Genomic DNA, 24,224 nt, shown 5'->3' on the forward strand with positions numbered 1-24,224 from the left:
ATCACCATCTGCAGTGATTTTGGAGCCCCATAAAATAAAGTCTGACACTGTCCCACTCATTAGCATATGACATTACCCAGCCTATGAAAACTAACCATGCCACATTTCACATTTCACTCACTGTCTGCGATTGCCCACAGTCTGTATGTGGAGTGTGCTTCTCTCTGAATCTGAATATGTACATTTCTTACCTATCACTTTGTCTCTCACTGAATTCTTTCTGTGATGAGACATCAAGGATCTGAGCTTCATTAGGTCCTGAAACCGTGTACCATGGGTTTTGGCTGGGTTTGAGTCCGAGACACATGGGTTCAAGTCCCAAGGAGGGTTTTGGCTGGGTTTGAGTCCAGTACATGGGTCCCAATCTGTGGTAAATGGTTTCAATCTGACAGCCTGGTTTCTAAGTTTCTTCTCAACAAGATGTTCTTTCAACAAGTGCTCCTGCCACGCGAGTGTATGTTCCTCGGTTCTTTGTCTCGTCACAACAAAGATTTGGAGCGATGGACAATAAAGCCCTCGGCGCGTCACAGCTCTCAGGTCTTGGACAAACTGTGTTACTGCTCTTAGGCAAATCAGTGTTACAGCTCCATTTTATTTAGAAGATAGCAGGAGAGTGAGAGAGAGAGAGAGAGAGAGAAAGAAAAGAGCGCACGCACGCGGGAGAGAGAGTCTGTGAGAAAGCGCTTTGGCTCCTCCTTTTATATGTTTTTTCCTCCACCTGGGCCTGCCCTATGCAAATTGGGCTTAGCCAGGAGTGCTGTTTGTTCTGCCTGAAGTCTTCACTCTGGTCCTCGGACCTTCCTTTGACCTTCCTTGTCTTTTAGCCACCGCCATTTTGGACTCCTTTTCCCTATTCTACCTACCTAACAATCCCATCAGTGCCATTAACTTTATTTAATCATTCATTCATTTGCTTATTCAATGTATGCTACAAGTAGCTCCTATGTGTTGAGTACTTCTTAAGGATCAGGTGTACAAAGATTAGAAACTTTCCTTTACCTTGAGGTCTGTTGTGGGGAACAGATGAGTCCCATATGGTGTGATTAATAGCTGTCATAGTGGAATGTCTTTGGTGACTGTGAAGGAGGAGCCCTTCCTAAACCCAGCAAAGACAGTAAAGACTTCCAGGAGGAGTTAACACTTGGACTTGAAGCCTCAGTAGGAATTTTTCATGTGGATGGATATAAGTGACTGTGGGGTGAGGGAAAGCATTCCAAGAGGAGGGCACAGCATGTACAAAGGCATGCAGGCATGAGACAGCAATGGTATATTTGAGGAACAGCTAGTATTCTGATTGGCCGGATGGTACCTGTGGATTGGCAGTAGAGGAGTCCAGGTAAGTAGGTCCCAGATCCAGCACCAGGCTTATCCTGAAGGACATGGGGAACCACTTCCGGGAGTCAAGTCATTCTCATTTTAGAAAAAATGCTCTGGCAGGAATGTAGATACTAGAATAGAGACATGTGAGATTGAAGGAATGGGGTGGATGTCCCGTTGGGAGCTTTTGAAACAGGAGGGAAGGGGACAGGGCATGTTGTAAAAGAATGACGTAGCCCTAGGACGTGACATAAACTGATTAGAACCAGACAGGTCCAAGATGGTGGATAAGTCTACTTCTACTAGGCCGTGAGCCTCAGTGTAATACATTAGCAAGCTAAATGACACACTCATGGGCACCATGACCGTTCCAAGGCTGACTGTAAAGACAAAAGGTGGTGGCGGCCCAGTTCCTGGAAGTCTCTGCCTCTTTCCTCTGACTCAGACGGTAAAGAATTGCCTGCGATGAAGAAGACCCAGGTTTGATCCCTGAGGCAGGAAGATCCCCTGGAGGAGGGCGTGGCAACCCACTCCAGTATTCTTGCTCGGAGAATTCCATGGACAGAGGAGCCTGGTGGGCTATAGTCCTTGGGTTCACAAAGAGTTGGGTATGACTGAGCGACTTTCACACTTTCCCCCAAATAGTGGGAATAACCCTTCTACTCTTTAACCTATGAAATTACTCAGCCTATAAAAACTGACAACCCCCACACCCTTGTGCTGCTCTCATTTTCTGAGATGGCCCGCACTCTGTCTGTGGAGTGGGTTTCACTCCAAATAAATCCACTTCTTACCTATCACTTCTCTCACTGGATTCTTTATGTGATGAGACATCAAGAACCTAAGCTTCATTAAGTTCCAAGACTGGGTGTGATCTCAGTTAAAAGACTGTGGGTTCAAGTCCCAGTGTGGGTTTTGGCTGGATTCGAGTCCTAGCCCATGGGTTCAAGTCCCAGTCAGAGGCTCACAGTTTCACTTTTATAGTAAATGAGCTGAGAATGGATAAAGGCCTCCACTCAGCAGGTGTGGATGGAGGAGGGGAGAGTGGAGAGAGAGATCTGAGCAGAGGGTATGAGACTAAGGAGCTGGTGGAAGGTGGGGGTCTAGACTGACTCCCCTGTTCCTGGCTTAGGTGACTGTGATGACCAGCCCACTGGCTTACATAGGAAACACAGGGGGAGAATCAGGCTTGGGAGGAAGTTGATTTATTTTGCTTTGAAAAGACTGAGGTGAGTATGGGACATCCATGTGGAAATAGCCAGTATGCAAGACATGAGAGTGTTTGGGGCTAGAGACCCTCACCATGGACATCAGTGAGGTCACCCAGGATGAGTGGGGAGGGAGAGGAAGCAGGCATCTGATGGTCGTTCAGTCGCTAAACTGTGTCCAACTCTTTGTGACCCCATGGACTGCAGCACGTCTGTGGTCTACTATCTACCGGAGTTTGCTCCAATTCAGGTCCTTTGAGTTGGTGATGCCATCTAACCATCTCCTCAGGAAACTGATGTTTTAGGTGAAGTAGAGCAGGACAATCCAGGAAAGAAGACTGAGTAAGAGAAGTCAGAAACGCAGCGGGGAGCCAGGAGGCAGCATGTTAGGGAGGCCAGGGCGGATTTCAGAAGAGACAGTGGACAGAGTTGTCAGGTTCCTAGGGAGGGTAAGTCTGATAAAAGCCAAAAATAAGGGGCCTGGTTGGTAGAGCAAGGCCTGTAACATAACTGATGGGCTTGAGGAACAGCCTTATCGAGGAGGAGGGCTGCCCTTCACTGACAGGGGAGATGTAAAGAGCTGGGAAGGAGAACCTCCTTGTTCTAGTTCCTCAGGTCAGTTCAGTCCAGTCGCTCAGTCGTGTCTGACTCTTTGTGACTCCATGAACCACAGCACGCCAGGCCTCCCTATCCATCACCAACTCCCAGAGTTTACTCAAACCCATGTCCATCAAGTCAGTGATGCCATCCAACCATCTCATCTCGTCCCCTTCTTCTCCCACCTTCAATCTTTCCCAGCATCAGGGTCTTTTCCAATGATTCAGCTCTTCACATCAGGTGCCCAAAATACTGGAGTTTCTGCTTCAGCATCAGTATTTCCAATGAAAATTCAGGACTGATTTCCTTTAGGATGGACTGGTTGGATCTCCTTGCAGTCCAAGGGACTCTCAAGAGTCTTCTCCAACACCATAGTTCAAAAGCATCAATTCTTCTATGCTTAGCTTTCTTTATAGTCTAACTCTCACACCCATACATGATTACTGGAAATACCATAGCTTTGACTAGAAGGACCTTTGTTGGTAAAGTAATGTCTCTGCTTTTTAATATGCTGTCTAGGTTGGTCATAGCTTTTCTTCCAGGGAGCAAGCGTCTTTTAATTTCATGGCTGCAGTCACCATCTGCAGTGATTTTGGAGCCCCTCAAAATAAAGTCTCTCACTGTTTCCATTGTTTCCCCATCTATTTGCCAGGAAGTGATGGGACCAGATGCCACGATCTTAGTTTTCTGGATGTTGAGTTTTAAGCCAACTTTTTCATTCTCTTCTTTTACTTTCCTCAAGAGGCTCTTTAGTTCTTCTTTGCTTTCTGCCATAAGGGTGGTGTTCCTAGCCAGGAGCTAGTCCACATTCTCCAGGGCACCTCTGATGAGGAAGAACTTTTGGGAATGGAATTCAGTGCCTCCTGATTGTCAGGTCCTGTGTTAGACATTTCATGCAAATAATGTCACCATAGTCCTAGGAGGGGACAGCCTAATCTCCCTTTTCAAACAGAGGACATCAAGGCTTAGTCGAGTCACTTATTCCTCTCTTTTCCACCGGCCAGGTCACAGCCTCCAAAGCAGATCTGTGAAGAGCCAGCCCTTTGTCTCTCACTGGCTCAAGTTGCTAAAGCTGATAAGGAAAGAAGATAGTCTTGGGCCAGACACAGGGTAGATTTCCACCACTGAGGCCACCACAGAAGCAAGTTAAATCAATGGGCAGAACAGAGATAAGACACTGCACAAAGCAGCTTTCTTTTCCGGGAGCAAAGATCAGCTAGGGAGGGGTGGAGGTGGGGGCAGGTAGGGGAGAAAGTCTGCAAATCTCCCTCTTAAACAATCAGACAGTTCAAGGTTGCTTGTGAGGAAATACACGGGCCCACTTCTTATTTCTAAGATTGGTGCTCATTTTTAAATTAATACTTTTACAGTGTTTGACTATATTCTGAGATTGGTTTTATTGCTAAAATCTGCATTTTAAAGATAAACCAATACCCAGGGTCTTGCACATGTGCTTTTCTGCTATTTAGGAAATGAACTGCCCAGCTGCAGTTCATTATTGAGAGCACAGCATTGGGATCTCTCTAGATGATCCCTCAAGGAATTCCATCGCTAATCACAACACCAAACATGTGCCCGCGGACCTTACAGTGGCTTCCAAAGCCCTATATATCCGCCATTCAGTTCCCCTTTTAAAGGAAAAATAATCCATGACACTTGTTAAAGGTGAGTAGGCAGACTCTTTCAGAGGCTACCGCAATGGCGTTTTGGAGTAAAGGCCACTAAGCTCAATACAATGACCGGGGGGAAGTTACAGTCAAGGAACGGGGCTGCGGGCAGAAGTGGGGTGGTCAGTGGGTGGAAAATGACCGAGCAGGCCAGGGTTGTAAGATACCAGTGCCGGGGGATGAGGAATTTCATTAGCTCCCAAAGGTAAGGATTTTCCCTTTAACTGACCCAGCAGGATTCATGCTAAGACTGGACTAAACAGGCCAAGGACAGGGCCCGAGGTCAGGGACTTGTCAGAAAGGGAACTCGGGAGGCTGAATCGAACTCGGTCAAAGGAGACGGGCTCTGGCAGCCTCCCTGACGTCGTTGCCGAGAGTGCTCCCAGCCTGCTCACAGGGCTCCTCCCGGCCCCCTCTGTGCTTGCGCGGTCCCTCCCCAGGAAGGCCTTTCGCAGCGGCAATCGGCCCCGCGGGTCCTTCCAGTCTCCCCTCTCAGAGAGCGCCTGTCCTGAGCACAGGTCCTCCCGCCCCCACGCCCCCTGCCTCTCTCCTGAGTGCTTTCCTCCACGGCACCATCTGCCAAGCCGTTTACCTGTACATTTTGTTTATAGTCCCTTTCTCCTCCAGGAGAATGTCAGGCCCATGAGGCAGGAATTTGCTGTCTCCCCAGTGCCTGGAACGGCATCTGGCATGTCGGAGGGGCTCACGCTTTGTTGAATGCATTGAATGCCTGGATGCTGACGGTCTCCATAATACCTTCAGATCTTGATTATCCTCGTCCACAGCAAAGGATGACATTCCCCAGTGTCGGAAGCCCCTTCCAACCAACTCGTAGCTTACTTTTACCAGGTGTTATTTCAACTTGTATACAATAACCCAAGAATCACCTCAGATGTTGCTCAGTCACTCAGTTGTGTTCGATTGTTTGTGATCCCATGGACTGCAGCACGCCAGGCTTCCCTGTCCTTCACCATCTCCTGGAGCTTGCTCAAACTCATGTCCATCGAGTCAGTGATGCCATCCAACCATCTCATCCTCTGTCGTCCCCTTCTCTTCCTGTCTTCAGTCTTTCCCAGCATCAGGGTCTTTTCCAATGAGTCAGCTCTTTGCATCAGGTGGCCAAAGTATTGGAGCTTCAGGTCAGACGAACCCTGGAATATTTGCCACCCATAAGAATTCTAAGGTGTTATGTGCTTAGGCGGGGTTGAAAACGGGAAAAGGAAACCCAAAAATATTGGACAAAGAAACCCATCTAGGAGTTTGCTGCAGAACACTTCACATGCATACAGGGTCATCTTCCTCAATCGCCAGAGGAATAGATGAGTGCCCCACCCTCCTTTTGTCAAAATCTTGGCTCCCTGTGCACCAATGAGAAACAGAAATACGGACGCAGTTATGAAGAAGGAAAGAGTGGCTCTATTTCTTTGCCAGGCAAAGGGGGAACACAGTAGGATAGTGCCCCAAGAATTGTGCCCCTTTCCTGGTGAAGTGTTGTAATTTAGTCACGGATTCGTGTCTGACTCTTTTGCGACCCCATGGACTGCAGCCTGCCAGGCTTCTCTGTCCATGAGATTTCCCAGGCAAGAATACTGGAGTGGGTTGCCATTTCCTTCTCCAGGGCATCTTCCCAACCCAGGGATCAAACCCGCTTTGGCAGGCAGATTCATTACCACTGAGCCACCATGGAAGCCCGATTAGAAAGAGATTGTCTATTTAGGCAGGCGTATGTGATAAGGATCAAGGCAGTAATAGTCTACTTCTGTCTTCTGCAAGTTTCAGAAGGGTGGGGTTGCTGACAACATTAGGGTGTGTGCAGGGTCTGAGGTGGTCTAATCTCCTAATCTTGATGAGTTTCCCTTTAATCCTGTGGTTTTGTGGCTGCTCCTCCCTTGATTAGCAACTGTTTGAATCTGCTCTTTGGAACTCAGAGAAGGTCATGGAGGCTGGAGTCTTGCCTATAAGAAATGGTGAACAAAAAGGCCATTGTGCCTGGGAGTCCCACAGCGCTCTGTTCAGCATCACACCCTCTCTCTTCTCCCGAGAGGTCTTGTACAACAGGCCCTTAGTAGGCAATCACACAAGCTGCTGCTACTATCTGCCGTCAGCATCATCTTCCCTCCAGAGGCGTTTCTTAGGAGCATCCATGCTGTTTAGGAAACCTGTCGGACTGTTCGCTGCCACGCGCCCCTGCTCATTCTTTCTCTGTGCCCAGACTATCATCTCTGCCCTACCCTGTCTCCACCCACTGCCCCCTTCTTTCTCATCTCCCTAGTAAGTCCCCACACACCCTGCCAGTCTCAGCTGAAACTGCCTCTACGGGGAGGACTTCGGACTCCCCTGGGCAGGGTTAATCACCTCCTCCAATAGCAGCCAATACAAACACTGTGATTAGGTTGTATTATAATTACTAATTTGTCCCCAAGTCCTCTCCCCAGGAGAACACGGGGGCCTAGAGGGCACAGACGCAACTTACTGCCAGCGCCAAAGGAAAGGTCTTAGCGGACAGGTATCTCTCACGCCTCACCCTTGCCTGGGAGGCTGGGGAAAGCCCACTTCAAAAGCACCTGACACGCTTCTGAGCTTCTGGAGTGCAGGGAGGCTCTGAGAGCAGACTTCACACAGGCTTCCTCTAAGGCGTGTTCTTCCAAAGCAACAGCTGATTTTCAGAGGATTTGAATCTGGCCCAGCAGATGCAAATCTACTGCCCTGAACAAGGCAGCTGTTGAAAAGCTAGTTAAAGCAGCCACTTCCTACCTGTCGGCTCACACTGGCATGTTGACTGGCCACTGTCATTTGGAAAGTGCCAGAAAACAGGTCAGCAAAACTCCACTAAGGCCTTGGGACCAGATAAAGGAGTGGAGCCAGGGGATCATCTGGCCTGAGTGACAGGCAGAAGTTTTGTCTTTTTATAGCATCCGCAGTAGGAGATCAGTCTCTAGCACAGATTTGATACCCACAAAACAGTTGATAGTGGCTCAGACATGAGTCAGACCATAAAGAAAGCTGAGCACTGAAGAACTGATGCTTTTGAACTGTGGTGTTGGAGAATACTGTTGGGAGTCCCTTGGACTGCAAGGAGATCCAACCAGTCCATCCTAAAGGAGATCAGTCCTGGGTGTTCATTTGAAGGACTGATGTTGAAGCTGAAACTCCAATACTTTGGCCACGTGATGCGAAGAGCCGACTCATTTGAAAAGACCCTGTTGCTGGGAAATATTGAGGGCAGGAGGAGAAGGGGATGACAGAGGATGAGATGGTTGGATGGCATCACCAATTCAATGGACACGAATTTAAGTAAACTCTGGGAGATGGTGAAGGACAGGAAAGCCTGGCATGCTGCAGTCCATGGGGTCGCAGAGTCAGACACAATTGAGTGACTGAACAACAACAGACAGTAAAGAATCTGCCTGCAACGCAGGAGACCTGGGTTTGCTCCCTGGGTCGGGAATATGCCCAGAAGAAGGGAATGGCTACCCACTCCAGCTGGACACAACTGAGTGACTGACACTTTCTCTTTCAAACATTTGATGGATGAACGTGCAACTTCAGGGGGAATAAGTTGAGATAAGACGGAGGAGACATTGTATATTGTAGTTGACAGTAATTCTTCATTTTTAGAAGTCCCTCAGTTGTTTCTCTGCGGCTGCCCTGGGCCCTGGTCGCTGCTCGAGGGCTCTCTCTGTGGTGGGCGGGGCTGACCTCTGGCTGCGCTGTGGCGGCTCCTTCCTGGGGCGGCTGCTCTTGTGCGGCCCAGGCTCCAGGGCACAGGGCTCAGTAGCTGCGGCTCATGAGCTTACTTGCCCCGCGGCGTGGGGGACCTTCTTGGACCAAGGACTGAACCCATGTCCTCTGCATTGGCAGGCGGATTCTTAACCACTGAACCACCAGGGAAGCTCCTAGAACTGATTCTTGAACAAGCCATCGAAGGTGGGTCTGGTAGGTGAGCCTCCAAAGTGGCACGTGTAGCAGTAGGCATGGACCACATTGCTGCCCGGGAGTGTGGCCCAGTCAACCGGGGGCCTCCGGGTTGACTAGGTGGAGGGCGCATGTTCCCCTCTGGGCACAGAAGGAAAACTGTCCAGCTTTCCTTGCCCACCTTTGTCCACATAGTGCTCTGGATCTGTTTCAAGAAAGCGAATATTTAAAGAACATTGGTAACAGAGGGCACTAAACCACTAGAAAGCCAGGGGTGACCGCCTGCCTCAGTTTAGCTTCAGCCACAGTCCCATGAACTTCTAAGAGCTAAAAACTGCAGGAGACTTTTTAAGAGCGCCACTAACTGTTCCTTCAGGTTGCTTCTGCTTGAAAATCTCTGCAGGTGGGCTAGAATCATTTAAAAGCTCAGCCATATGGGGAGGCCATTTGTGTAGCGCCAGTCATATGCCAGAATGCATGAACTAGGCACTTCTGGGGTATCATTTCATCCTGGGGCTGCAGCCCGAGGGAGGTCCTGGACCCCTTCTGCAGGTGGGCATGGAGGCTCCAAGGTCACGAGGGATTTACTGAAGCTCATCTTCACTGGCAATCTGTCCCAGGCTGGCTGATCCATGCCAACTCAGTATGCAGCTTGCAGATGAGATCAGAAAACACTCATGTTTTAAAAGAACCAAATCTTCTTGATGGATAGCATTTCCTGAACTTTTTGGTGGCTGACATTGTTTGGGTGCCGTAAATTTGATCTGGCACGGAATAGGAGAGGTAGACGCAACCTCTCCCAGCTGGGGCTGACAGCACGTTTCCCAAGGCCCTCCTGAAGCCTGGCCAGTTGTTTGGCCTTGGCTTCCGAGTGCAGGCAAAGTCTGAGCGACAGTGAATTGTGTAGAAGAACGAGAGAGCTGTTGTGTTGCCCAGGCTCCTGATGGCAATAGTTTTGACTCGCTTTGCAAGCGGCTAGACTGCACAGTGGCACTGCTTCTTGGAAAAATCACCCCGCTGATACATCACAGGGAAGCATGTAGGGGGAAGAGGCGCAGAATGTAAGAGGTTGGCACTGTCTGTTCCAACTAGCAAAAGCAGCAGAAAGACGCGAATGCAGTAATTCTAACCTTGTTAAACTAAAAACATTTCTCAGGTCCTCTTGGGAAACTTTATTTTGCTTCCCAAGGAAGGAAGTGAATCGGCTTCTTCGAGGTCAGTTTCATTTGGAAATTTTCCTTTTTCACTTTCCATCTAATTGGCACACAAGAAGAGTAGACATAACCTGAAAATGTCAAGCAAAAATCTGGAGGTTTGGAATGAGTCTCATTTTTAAAAGGTCTTCCTTTGGGCTTCGCTAGTAGCTCAGTGGGTAAAGAATTTGCCTGCAGTGCAGGAGACCCCGGTTCGATATCTGGGTTGGGAAGATCCCCTGGAGAAGGGAACGGCTGCCCACTCTAGTATTCTGGCCTGGAGAATTCCCTGGACTGTATAGTCTGTGGGGTCTAAAAGAGTCGGACAGGACACAGTGACTTTCACTTTCACTTTGGGTAAACCCATTAAGAAAACTTTGACCCAGGGATTGCACTCTTGAGAATGAAAACTCTAAGACTCCAGGATCCCTGGGTTTAATCTGGCTCTGACACTTATCTTGAGCAAGGAAATTCATTTATCTGTGCTTGTTTTCTAATCTGTAAAATGGAGATAAAACTGTCTACGCATAAGGTTTTTTGTAAAGAGTGAGATAGTCCATGTAACTAGCACAGTACCAGTCCCCCAGACATAGAAAGTACTCAATTGTTTCTTATTATCTCAAAGACCCAGTCACAAACAGGGGCAAAACTTTATGCAAAGCTGTTCATACAGCACTGTTTACAGTAATGAAAAATCTGAATCTAAAACCCCCCAATTAGGTGAATGACTAAAACAGGCTGCATGTCTGGTCTGGAAAGATGATGGAGCCATTAAAAATGTTGGCTATGAAAGCTATATAATAATTTTTTTAAATGTTAATATAAGCAGGAAAAAGCAGTTACATAATTGCATATGTGGCATATTTACAACTGTACAAAACAAAAACCAAATTCCTTAAATAGCAGGGGAAAGAATGGCAGAAAATACACGATAATGCATTAGGATGAGCGGACTCCTTCTAATTGAGGGCAGTCTGCACTGAGGCTCACGGGTTGCAGAACCAAGTGTTATTTCAGTTTATTATTACATGCAGAGAAGAGGACCAGAGGGAGGCAGGATAGGCAGAACAGCTTTCCAGACTTTCATAAGTTTAGTTCCAGTTGGAGGATAATCGTTTTACAGTGTTGTGTTTGTTTCTGCTGTGCAATGTGAATCAGCCAAAGGTATGCATGTGTCCCCTCCCTCTGGAAGCTCCCTCCCGTCCCGCCGGCATCCCTCCCCTCTAGGTCGTTACTGAGCCCTGAGCTCCTGTGTTGTACAGAAGCTTCCTGCCAGCTGTCTGATCTCCACACCGTAGTGTCTATGTTTCAGCGCTATTCTCTCAGTTCGTCCTGCCCTCTCCCTGCCCTGCTGCATCCGCCATCCTCAAGTCCGCTCTGCATGTCCGCACCTCCATCCCTGCCTCACAAACAGGTTCATCAGCACTGCTTTTCTAGATTCCGTATATATGTGTTAGTATACAATATTCCCCTCTTTCTGACTTAATAGGCTCTAGGTTCATTCACTTCAGTTCAACCAACTCAAATTTATTCCTTTCTATGCCTGAGTAATATCCCATTGTCTACATGCACCACAACTTCTTATTCATTCATCTGCTGATGGACAACCAGGTTGCTTCCATGACCTGGCTATTGTAAATAGTGCTGCGATGAACATCGTGTTGCATGTGCCTTTTACATGATGGGTAGTCGGTCCTCTGAACCCTTCGGTAATCTAGCTTGGATTTTCCCTTATTTAGGACACAGTCTCATGTTTCCATGCCAGTTTCTCATCAACTTTTACTGTGGTCGCTATGAATGTTCTAGCGGACCCTTGGTCAGGGAAGCCAGTGAGGCCAAGGAACTGGAGTCAAGCCAGTCGGTGAGAGCCGCATTGGCTTTCAGGGACCAGATCCACTGGGTATAACAAGTGTGTCCTGAAAACACTTTATGTTGTCTTTCTCACGCATGACACCACCCTCCAACCTGCCCCTCCCTTTCCACTCTCATTCCCAGGCCTCTTTACACTTCTGCTGTGAGGGTGGCGCTGTGCTGCAGATGGAGCTGGGTGAGACTCAGCTCCTGCCTGCAGAGGGGTGGTCCCTACCACAGAGAGGGCAGACAGACAAACACTCCCCAGGGCAAAGGATGGGGCCAAAAAGGGGCAGCGGTGCTGAGGCCCAACTGGGAGGGCACATGGGGCCGGAGCCTGGGAGTGCTGGTGGAGGTCTGGACCCAGCAGAGCCTTCCAAGCCGAGGAAGAGCGGGTACGAAAGCACAGGGACAAAGGCACCATGAAGGCAAGACGTCATGGGGCTAGTCCGTGGGGTTCAGTCGGGGAAAGAATAAGGAAGAGTCAGCATGAAATTAAAAGACGCTTGCTCCCTGGAAGAAAAGTTATGACCGACCTAGACAGCATATTAAAAAGCAGAGACATTGCCAACAAAGGTCCATCTAGTCAAGGCTATGGTCTTTCCAGTAGTCATGTATGGATGTGAGAGTTGGACTTTAAAGAAAGCTGAGCGCCGAAGAATTGATGCTTTTGAATTGTGGTATTAGAGAAGACTCTTGAGAGTCCCTTGGATTCCAAGGAGGTTGAACCAGTCAATCCTAAAGGAAATCAACCCTGAATATTCATTGGAAGGACTGATGCTGAAGTTGAAGCTCCAGTACTTTGGCCACCTGATGAGAACTGACTCATTGGAAAAGACCCTGATGCTGGGAAAGATTGAAGGTGGGAAGAGAAGGGATGACAGAGGATGAGATGGTTGGATGGCATCACCAACTCGATGGACATGAGTTTGAGTGAACTCTGGGGGTTGGTGATGGACAGGGAGGCCTGGTGTGCTGCGGTCCGTGGGATTGAGGAGTCAGACACGACTGAGCGACTGAACTAAACTGAGCATGTGAAGAGGCCACAAGCCATAGGCAGCCTGAGCCGTACAGAGCCATACAACCGTCAGTGGCAGTCCTGAAGCAGGGGAGAGACATCCTCATTCTTTCAGGGGGATGACGCTGGTAAGCGTGGAGGATGAGCTTGTCTATTGAGTGTGACCAGTGGCGGGTACACGAGGAAGTGGCTACAATAGTCTGAGAATCGCTTTCTAGGGCTTTATAGGGAGCTGCAGTGGGAAATGGGTTGAGGAACCAGATCAGGGAGCTGGGCCTGAGGTGGAGGTGACAGCTCTGGCTGCCTGGTTGAATCTTGGGGGTCGGCAGTCAGAGAAATCAAGGATGTAGACGGCTACGGCCATGCCATCAACCAGGATAAGATATTTCAGAGATGAGTTTGGTGGGGGAATGAAGATGACCTCAGCTTGGGACCGGGTGAGGAAAATGTGCTGGAGGTGGGGAAGAGGCAGTTGATTAGAGAGGTCTGGCCTTCAGAGAACAGTTTAGGCTGGAGGTACTGATACGGATTGATGCTTTCAAACTGGGGTGCTAGAGAAGACTCTAGAGTCCCTTGGACAGCAAGGAGATCCAACCAGTCCATCCTTTAGGAAATCAGTCCTGAATGTTCATTGGAAGGACTGATGCTGAAGCTGAAACTCCAATACTTTGGCCACCTGATGTGAAGAGCTGATTCATTTGAGAAGACCCTGATGCTGGGAAAGACTGAAGGCAGGAGAAGGGGACGACAGAGGATGAGATGGTTGGATGGCATCACTGACTCAATGGACATGACTTTGAGCAAGCTCCAGGAGATAGTAAAGGACAGAAAGGCCTGGCACGCTGCTGTCCATGGGGTCACAAAAAGCTGGACACAAATGAGCGACTGAACAATTGATAAAGAAGGAGATACACAGAGTGAGCAGATGCTCCAGGAAGAGATGAGGTTACCCTGGTGGACTAGACAACAGAATTCTAAATAAAACCTCAAGACACCCAATCTTCAAATAGATTTGACAGAGGTTTGTGTGTGGTTTACTGAGGTTCTAAACTGTGTGAAAATTGTTTTCTTTTCCATGTGTATGCCTGACCAATTTTCATTTCAAGTTTTTGATCCATTTGTTCTTGCTGACTCTGACAATGCTGTGATGCAAACTGAACAGGAGGCTTCAGAACTGGAGAGAACCTGGGTTCCTGTCCCAGCTCCCTGAATGAGCACGAGGCAGGTAAGCCTGACTGTTTCCTACCCTGCAGAAGAGGGAGAATGAAATCCAACACTCACAGAGTTGTTACTCACTTACAGTATGTGTCTGCTTGGTAACAAAAAAGCGTGTAAGCTCAATCTTATAGGATATTATATAAACTAAACCAAAAGGCTTCTCTGGGTAACATCATTTATAAAATTTATAATCCTTAGGCCCAGACTGGCATATTTTAAGCTGAAAATGTGGTTAAATGTTTGCACTGGTTCTAGCAATTATTAAAAAGTGGACTAGAAAATTCTAGATGACAGGGTACATTTGTTTTTATTCCCATCCTGACTTTTCAAAAAAAAAAAAAAAGAGAGGAAAAAAAGGCTAGTATACAAATTACATATGCTAGATGAGCTCAGGCATTCAAAAATGCATTATCATTTTCACAGTCATCTAATTTAGAGACAGTGGAACAAGTCCAAGTAACAATTTTATTTTTGTCTACAGCACAATTTTTTACATACACTTTAGTGGTTTTGACAGTGGTACTTTTGAGCAGATTTCAAATGAATCCACAAAAGTTAATATACTTAAAATTAAATATACACAAAAAACAAGAGGCATCCAGATGCTCAGAGCCATGCAGAAGGGATGGTCTGGTTGGCGTTTTCACTGGGTACCTTGCCTATTTGGGGTTGCAGAGAGTCGGACATGACTGAGCAACTATTAACTTTCACTTTTGCCTGTTTCAGAATTCATCAGCAAAAGGCAGTTCTTCTGCTCCTCATTCCCATATAACTTATCAAAGTCAGAGTTCTAAGCATACACACACACACAAAATAAACCCTCCTTTAAAGCTACATCAGTACAAAATTTCAATGAACTGAATTCAATATACTGTCAAACTAACAATTCCAGTGATCTTACCCAATCACTAGAAAACAGGCAATATCAGCACCCGATCTAAATGCAAGGTTATTTATTAAAACACCAACAGGAGATTAACCAAAAAGCAACTAATATGTTAATCTTAATATAAGACATTGAAGAAAAACCAAAAACAATATATTAAATATCACTCCACTGAGCCAGGCTGTAACTGATGGACAACAGACACGTGAGTTTGTCAAACAGTGCTTTAGATACTTTTCTAAGATAAAAAGTGTATCAGGAGATGCAAAGGAAAGGGAGAAATGTGAATTTATGCATTGAGTTCCACAACTTAAAATGACTATCAAACCGATAATATAAAGCTAAGTGACAATAACTTAACCACTGGGCACCAGACAGGCATGACCACTATTCACTGTAATTCACAGCGCTCTTCAGGAGTGTTCAGTGGACGGCCAAGCCAGCAATCCTGTCTTAATACAGACTGGATACTCCTCTGTGGGAAAAGACCCCGAAGAAGTCATGGCAAAGGCATAGAGAAAAAGTTCAACCTTTTGAAAAAGTTAGTGATATCAAAATGCTTTTCTATCGCTGGGAAACCAAACTAGGTCAAATATGTGGCCCAAAGCAGCATGGAATTCAGAGTCAGAGGTTGGCAGGAAAGTTTTGGAAAAGTTGCAGCTTTTAAAAATTGGCAATCTCTCCATGCTTAATAAAACTATCAGAGAAGAGGTATAATGTTTGTTCATTTGTGGAATGTTGACAGACTGCTGCAAAAATTCACATGAATGAAGAACCGCACAGATGTGCTTCAATGAAGTATTTTTTAAAAAATTTACAAAAAACTGAAGTTTCTATTTAAAAAATAACTACGTATGCCAAGATGAAACATGGTAAAAAGTAGTGTAATTTCTAGTCATGATTCTTTTAACAGCTAATGGGAAAGTGATAGAAATCATTTTCTCTTAAAAAGGAAGTTTTGTTATTGCACTGACTTTTACAATCTGACCTAGTAATTTAGAAAAATCATGTAGTAAAATCTGTAAAATTAAAATACAAAATTCTGGTTTGTAAACATCAGTTGGCCAAGTCTCTCCAGAGTCCTTCATGATAGTGGAATGGAATGAATAATTAACTCACTACCTTATTTACTTGCTGTGAGGGGGAAAATCCCAGAACACAGCTTTCATAACTTTCACAGTAATTATATTCAAAAGATATAAAGAAAGTCAGTGCAGTTGTCTTCTTTTCTTCCTCTGTGCAATTTTCAGCTCTTATCCCACTCTTAAGTGCCATAACTGAAATAATACTGGTTTGGAGACCTAGTACAGATTGGTCATAAATGTCGCATAAAATCTGTAGGACTTCGGTAAAGATATTTCCAAATGGCATAGTAATGCACTGCAGCTGCCGTGGCCACAAACAGGTGCCAGATGGCATGCGCAAATGGAATGATGCCATCGCTCTTGAAGAACACAACTCCCAGGCAATAAATTAAGCCCCCGCAGGCAAGTTCGTGAAGTCCATCCGTGTTGTTCTGTCAACAGAGGAAAAAAACGAAAAGGTTTTGATGTTACTCTGATGACAGCTAAAACCATCCCTGCAAATGCCCCCTAAGTCTCCTGATTTTCCAGACAACAAAGCAGCTCTGCACAAACAGAATCCTTATCTGTACACATGAACTACACTTAAATCGACCTGGATTAACCTCGGAAATCAGCCGTCTGCATCTCACCAAGCAATCAGGTTATAGGTTCCAAGGCAAACAGCAGCATCTTCTGCTCATCTATAGCTTGTTTAAGCAGACTGCAATCGCATCTAAAATGAATGGTCATTCATTTGATAAAGTACAGTCCTTGGCTTTCATCTTTCTCTTGAGCAGCCTTCTTCCCTACTAAGGTACACTCAAGCCGCTCTGCTTATAATCCACATCTCCAGCACGGTTTTCACTCCCTTTGTCTTCCTCAAACTCTGTTCTACACTAATCACTTTCCTCAGACTCCTCCTGTTTCTGTGAGCTTGTGGCTCCCTTACAGCTGACATAGCCAGAAGGAAAATCCTTGCTAGGAGTGACCTCTGAGATCGTATAGCACAATACAGTTCCTAGCCTTCTAGATGCACCAGGCCTTTGTGTCTTTGTGCTTGGGAGTGTTTTAGCTCAGCAGGAAATTAACAGTCAGGTGTGCTTTAGCACAAAAAGGAGACTTTATAAAGTACTCTTGGTTTTCAAAGCCCTTGACTCATCTACAAGATGAGACCGGGCTGTGTGAATGGCAGGTGAAGAGAACAGAGGCAGGGCTCAAGATGCTGATGGACAAACTCACGAGGGTTTCTGGAGACCAGAACAGGGAGGTCTCCGGTTCCGCAGGGTGAGTGGGAATCTACAGCAGCTTGTGGCCAGGCCTTGGAAGGGACAACGGTGGGGGTGTTCTGGAGGCCTGGGCCCTGCAGCCTTGGGAGCCTTGGAGCAGGGCCCTGCAGAAGTCCAACAGGGGACTGGGGGGCCCCGGTGCGTGGGCTGCCTGTGCCGAGGTGAGGGCGATGGCCACATTGGACACAGAGCCAGGCGTGAGGAACCAGGCCGGGGGCGAGGGCCAGCCCCATCTTCAAAATTCACATAGGCACCGTGGTGTTCTGCAGGATCAAACAATGAGGAAGGAGACTTCTCAGATTGCTCCTTAACCTTGGTCAGATGGGACATCAGTCAGATTTCATTTTCTTTAAAAAGTAAAACATAGCAAAACAAAACACCAGACACATTTATTATTTCCTAGAGGTTATAGAGCAATTAATATCCATTAATAAGAGTACATCATAAGAAATGCTGGGCTGAAAGAAGCACAAGCTGGAATCAAGATTGCCGGGAGAAATATCAATAACCTCAGATATGCAGATGACACCACCCTTATGGCAGAAAGCCCAAGAAGAACTAAGGAGCCTCTTGATGAAAGTGAAAAAGTTGGCTTAAAGCTCAACATTCAGAAAACGAAGATCATGGCATCTGTTCCCATCACTTCATGGGAATTAGATGGGGAAACAGTGGAAACAGTGGCTGACTTTATTTTTTGGGGCACTCCAAAATCACTGCAGATGGTGATTGCAGCCATGAAATTAAAAGATGCTTACTCCTTGGAAGGAAAGTTATGACCACCCTCGATAGCATATTCAAAAGCAGAGACAGTACTTTGCCAACAAAGGTCCATCTAGTCAAGGCTATGGTTTTTCCAGTGGTCATGTATGGATGTGAGAGTTGGGCTGTGAAGAAACCTGAGCGCCGAAGAATTGATGCTTTTGAACTGTGGTGTTGGAGAAGACTCTTGAGAGTCCCTTGGACTGCAAGGAGATTCAACCAGTCCATTCTGAAGGAGATCAGTCCTGGGTGTTCATTGGAAGGACTGATACTAAAGCTGAAACTCCAATACCTTGGCCACCTCATGCGAAGAGTTGACTCACTGGAAAAGACCCTGATGCTGGGATGGCAGGAGGAGAAGGGGACGACAGTGGATGAGATGGCTGGATGGCATCACCAACTCAATGCACATGAGTTTGAGTGAACTCCAGGAGTTGGTGACGGACAGGGAGGCCTGGCATGCTGTGATTCATGGGGTCGCAAAGAGTCGGACACGACTGAGCAACTGAACTGAACTGAGTAATACAAAATTCCCTGTATACATGTATTAGGGGCATTTTCCTTAGAGAGGGTTAGGTTTTCCTAACAGAGGGTTAGGATTCTTACAGGAGCATCTGACCTCCCAGTGAAGAGTCACTCATCTAACATAGCCTCCTTATTTTAGAGATGAAGAGACTAAAGTCAGAGAGATAAGTACTGCTTTATCAACTTTCAAAGAACCAGAACATGGTTAATCTTAAAACCAGATTATGTCTGCTTCATTATCAACACCATTACTGTGTTTCTATGTCCCTATTAAACGTTTGAAACATTCATTTAATCTTCATAACCCTAAATTAAGTATTTTTATCCCAACTCCACAGATGAGAAACCTGGAACACACAGAGGATAAATAATTTGCCCACGGCCATGGAGCCTTTAAGTACCAGAATCAGGATTTGAGTCAAGACCAAGGTGTTTTGTTTCCTGAAGTTACATTCCTTTTTTAGGGAGGGAGCAAAGTCTTTTAAAGACTGATGATTCATTTATATAGTGTAATGCATAGATATTAAGTGGACTGTAAGGTTTTGTGAAATGCACACTTTTATGTAATTCATATCACCCCTATGAAGATACACAAATATCCTAACACTCCAGAAAGTTCTTTGGTGACCCTTCCCAATCCTAGACAACCCCTTCCACTAAGGCAACCATTGTTCTTGTTGCTATTACCACAGACTAAGCCTCTCCATTCTAGAAGCTCACATAAATGGAATTATACTGTATGTACAGTTCTGCGTCTGGCTTCTTTTTTGCTCAATATAATATTTTTGGTGCTAGTGATAAAGAACTCGCCTGCCAATGCAGGAGATGTAAGAGATGCGGGTTCGATCCCTGGGTCAGGAAGATCTCCTGGACGAGAAAACGGCAACCCACTCCAGTATTCTTACCTGGAAAATCTCACGGACAGAGGAGCCTGGCGGGCTACAGTCCATGGGGTTGCAGAGTCAGACACGACTAAAGCGACTTAGCTCGCAAGTGTGCACATGTATGCATGCTAGTGCTAATGTCATTCATTCCTTTCTATTACTTGGCATTTCATTAAGTTTTAATATCCTTTCCATTTGGGGGCTATCATGAATAAAATTTAATCCTTAAACTGTTTTACAAGTCCTTTTGTAGATACATGTTTTCATTTTTGCTGAACTATAAATGTGTGCTTAATTTTATAATAAACTGCTAAGCAAATTACCAAAGTGGTTGCATTTTATATTTTCCAAAACAATGAATCAAGGCTCTAGTTATTTCACATCCTTGTTGGTATTTGGTGGCGTCAGCCTTTTTAATTTAACTATTCGGTATGGTGTGGTGGAAAGCTTTTAATGTTCATTTTCGTGATTTCAGAGATGACTGGTGACATTGAGCAGTTTTTCAAGGGTTTACTGGATACTTGTATCTCTTTCTCTTTTTATTATTGATTTAGAGTGCGACACTGTGTTTGGTACATATCCTTTGTCAGATACATATAGAGAAACCAAATTTCTCCCAGCCTGAGGCCTGACTGTTCAAGTTCATTGATCTTTTCTTCTGCAGTATCCCATCTGTTCTTAAATTCCTCCAATACATTTTTTTTTTCAACATATAGTTTTCAGATCTAGAATTTTCATTAGGCTTTTCTTGCTTATCTAGCAATATTTGTTTAGTTAATGGATGCCAAGAGTACAGATTTTGTTGTTTTCCAAACGTTGAGTTTGTTCTGCCATTTATTTACTAGAGGATCAACTTTATCCTTTGAGGTTTCTGGGCTTTGTTATGGGAGTGCCACAGCTTTGTCTAAGATGTGATCTTGCTAGGGTCAATGGAATACTTATTTGGCTCTGCGTGGTCTCTCCATTCTGGCTGGTTGGAACTCTGGGATCTCCAGTACTGGGCTCATTCAGGAATATCCACTTACTTCACAGCCTTTCAACAGCTATCTTCAACCAGGGTATGCAGCGTCTTGCCCAGCACAAATGCAGCTTAGTATTTGGGCAAGGGCACAAGTAAATCCCTTTGCAGATTTCTGGAAACTCTTCTCTGTGACGCTCCCTCGTCTCCAGGACCCTGCCCCAGCCCAGTGAGCTGAATTGTTGGTTTGTTTCCTCCACCCAGATGGCTGCTCCTGGACTCCACTTTCTTTCACTGTAGTTTGGAAAGCATTCCAAACAGGGAGAAAACTGCAGTGCATTTGAAGCTCATCTTTTGGTTTCTCTCTCAAGAATCATAGTCCTATATGTCTGTGTCCAATGCCAAAAAATTGTTGTTCATGCACTTTTGTAGCATTTTTATAGCTCTTTGTGGTAGAAGGGTAATTCTGACACTCGTTATTCTGACTGCAACACCAAAGGTTTGAGTCTTCATCATCTGTGCTGTTCCTGCTCCTTCAGATGCCTGGTTCCTTTTGACCTGGTCTCTGCTCACCGGTTTCATCACAGAACTTGTGTCATCTGCACGGTCACACCCCTCACATGTCTATGCACATTCAGACGCTGCTTCCTTGTGCCCGGGCCTCCCTCCACGCTGGGTCCGTCTCCGTGCCACCTGCGCCACTCTTCCGCCTCTTGGCTCCCGTCTGTCCTTCTGAATCAGCGTGAATAGCATTTCCTCGGGTATTCTGTCAGGCCCTCCCAGAGTAGGCTGCACTTTCCCCAAAGCCTTATAAAACTTGATGACCACTTCTTATTTTATATGAATGGTATTTTTCTGCTTGATTCTAAGTTCTATCAGGGCAAGGGTGTGGATTTTCCTGTTTGATAAACGTGAACAGTAGTCACCTGTTATTGTGCCACTTGAAAATGTCCATGAAAGATTTACACTAGTGAAAATACTGGATAAACTTGTTTTTACGATACCCGGAGGGAATTTACCTGAAGCTTCACTCTAACAATTAGTAACCTATCACCCAGACCTTGCTCTGGGTGTCCTCAATCGCCTTCCAGGCAGATTTTCTCACTTCTGTCTTTCACCTCCCTCCTCTCACCATGCCCTGATGCCTTTACCAACTAAACTATATATATTTTCGGTGCAAGGTAAATTACTAAAGCCATTATAAATCTTGTATCTCAAAGAACATATCTCGTTACAATCTCATAAAGCATACTCTTTGAAAAAACACAAGCAAACATAAATCCTAAATATTTTACAGGCATTTTTGTGACCAGAGCGAGAACTATATACAGCAAAATTCTTACAAAGTGCCTGTGAGCTCAGGAGTGAAATTACAGGTACATTTCTGACCCTTGCAGGCTAAGAAGAGAGTTCAACTAAACAAACCATGACTTCCTTAATTAATACAGTAGCCAGTGCCCCAAAATGCAGAGTATAGACTGGAAATACATAAGCTAAAAGCACAAGTGAGCAGTGGGTGGGATTGTGAGGTCGTTACGTTATTGTTCCAAACTGACAAATACACATGGATTTCTCAATACTGATTAGTCTGACTCCTACAGGTAATGCCACGTTTTCACTCAGTAAAGTCCCCAAAGGACAATTTCAAGCAAAGTTAAAAAAAAAAAAAAAAAAAGCACTTTCCTGGGAAAGAGAAATAATACGACTTAAAAGCAAGTGAAAGGAAATGTAAGAGTGAAGGGATTCAAGAAATATCCAATAAAATGTTGAGCCAAATGACCTTTTGAAGTCCTTCCAATGCTTAAATTTTAAGAAGTCATTAATTTAACTGTTTACAATAGCCAAGACATGAAAACAACCTAAATGTCCATCAACAGAGGAATGAATAAAGAAGATGTGGTACATATATACAATGGAATATTACTCCACTATAACTGAGTAATATTTTTAATATTACAAGCCATTAAAAAGGATGAAATAATGCCATTCGCAGCAACATGGATGGACCTGGAGACTGTCATACTGAGTGCAGTCAGTCAGAGGAGAAACACTGTATGACGTCCTTTATATGATACTGAGCGCAGTCAGTCAGGGGAGAAACACTGTATGACGTCCTTTATATGATACTGAGCGCAGTCAGTCAGGGGAGAAACACTGTATGATGTCCTTTATATGATACTGAGTGCAGTCAGTCAGGGGAGAAACACTGTATGACGTCCTTTATATGATACTGAGTGCAGTCAGTCAGGGGAGAAACACTGTATGACGTCCTTTATATGTGCCATCTAAAAAGAAGTGAAACAAATGAACTTATTCACAAAACAGATACAGACCCACAGACTCAGAAGAGGAAGTTATGGTTGCCAGGAGGGGAGGATGGCAGGAAGGGCCAGTGAGGGAGTCTGGACTGACGTGCACACACTGTTATATTTAAAATGGACAACCACAAGGCCCTACTGTACAGAACAGGGAACGCTGCTCGATGTCATGTGGCAGCCTGGATGGGAGGGGAGATTGGGGGAGAATGGATACATGTGTATGCAGAGGTGATCTGCTGTGCAGCTGAAACTATCACAGCATTGTTAACTAACTATCCTCCAATATAAAATAAAAAGATTTTAAAAAAATGAAAAAATTTACCCTTGTCCATGGATTTAGGTTTAAGACACTAAGTAACTTAAAAAATTCCCACCTTCACATTATCTCACACCTCTTTGGGTAAAGGGTGGGAGTGGGGTTATCTCCAAGAACAAATACAGCAGATTACCATATGGAAGGAGACACTTGGGTGTATAGCTTTTCCAAACTGCAGACAGCAAGTCGTGCAAGTTGTGGCACTTTGTAATTTATATATTTTTTCTTTTGAGTCTCTAATAGGCATATTATAACTTCAGAAATAAAAGCTACAGATTGTATTTATGGACATATTAAAAGTCACAGTGATTGGAAAGAAAATAAGGTGAAATAACTAAATTATGAAGAAACTTACCATTGATGTTACCACCAAGGCAGGAGAAAAGCCCATTGTGAGATAGAAAAAGAGCTCAATCACCTTATACCTGCAGAAGAGAAATGTGTTAATATAATTTATCTATTCCTACAACACTTAAACCATTTCCTTGCCATTTTTTTCTTTTGAAAAACAAATGTAAACTCTTAATGAAATGTATTTTCCCTACAGGAGACCATTACAGACTGAAATACTGTAGTTGAGTATAACAATGAACGAATATTTCTTTCAGGATTGTTGTTGTTTAGTCATTAAATCCTATCTGACCCTTCTGTGACCCCATGGACTCTAGCCCTCCTGGCTCCTCTGTCCATGGGATTCTCCACGCAGGAATACTGGAGTGGGTTGCCATTTCCTTCTCCAGGGGATCCTCCTGGCCCAGGGATTGAATCTGCATCTCCTGCATTGGTAGGTGGATTCTTTACCACTGAGCCACCAGGGAAACCCTTTCAGGATTGATAAGGCATCAAATTCTACATGCTACATGGAAAATGTTCTTTGCCCAAAGTTATCACTGAATCCAATTAACCGTGCACCCTCCCTTTCTAATCCCAGTGTTTGCCTTCACCATCATTCCAATTCATCACTATAAGACACTGAAATTATGAAGCTGCACAAGGAATAGCTTGGCGCCTCCTCTATCAGTGGCAAAGGGATGGGAGCCTTAAAGAACTAAGGGAATGTGTTTCTGATGGTCTATTTTGTATCTGCACAAACTCTTAATTTGTAAGGCTCATCATCTTAGATGCAGATTATTTGAAAATGCTAAAAAAACACACTGTACTGAAATTCAAGCTATATTTATGCCTAGTCAAACTACACTTTAAGTTTCTCGAAGGCAAGGACCAAAGTATATTTATGTTTGGAT

General features: G+C 45.2%; 1 protein-coding gene across 12 annotated transcripts in view; it reads right to left on the reverse strand.

Annotated features, from left to right (window-relative positions):
• The window catches only part of MMD (monocyte to macrophage differentiation associated), an 80,453-nt gene that overhangs the window by 37,535 nt on the left and 18,694 nt on the right, over positions 1–24,224 (reverse strand). For 5 of the 12 annotated variants that reach the window (XR_009731179.1, XR_009731178.1, XR_009731177.1 and 2 more), the window contains exon 6: positions 23,336–23,405. Coding sequence is in view for 8 of the 12 variants with exons in the window: in XM_061390015.1 (XP_061245999.1) it covers positions 23,336–23,405 (70 nt within the window). In the remaining 4 variants the exon portion in view is untranslated. Of the gene's footprint in view, positions 1–5,676; positions 5,941–6,182; positions 9,990–14,430; positions 16,387–16,409; positions 17,484–22,277; positions 22,632–23,335; positions 23,406–24,224 lie in introns of those variants that run through there. The other 7 variants (XM_061390010.1, XM_061390011.1, XM_061390012.1 and 4 more) reach the window with 5 other exon arrangements.

This window comes from Bos javanicus, chromosome 19, assembly GCF_032452875.1.
Source record: "Bos javanicus breed banteng chromosome 19, ARS-OSU_banteng_1.0, whole genome shotgun sequence".
Classification (NCBI taxonomy): domain Eukaryota; kingdom Metazoa; phylum Chordata; class Mammalia; order Artiodactyla; family Bovidae; genus Bos; species Bos javanicus.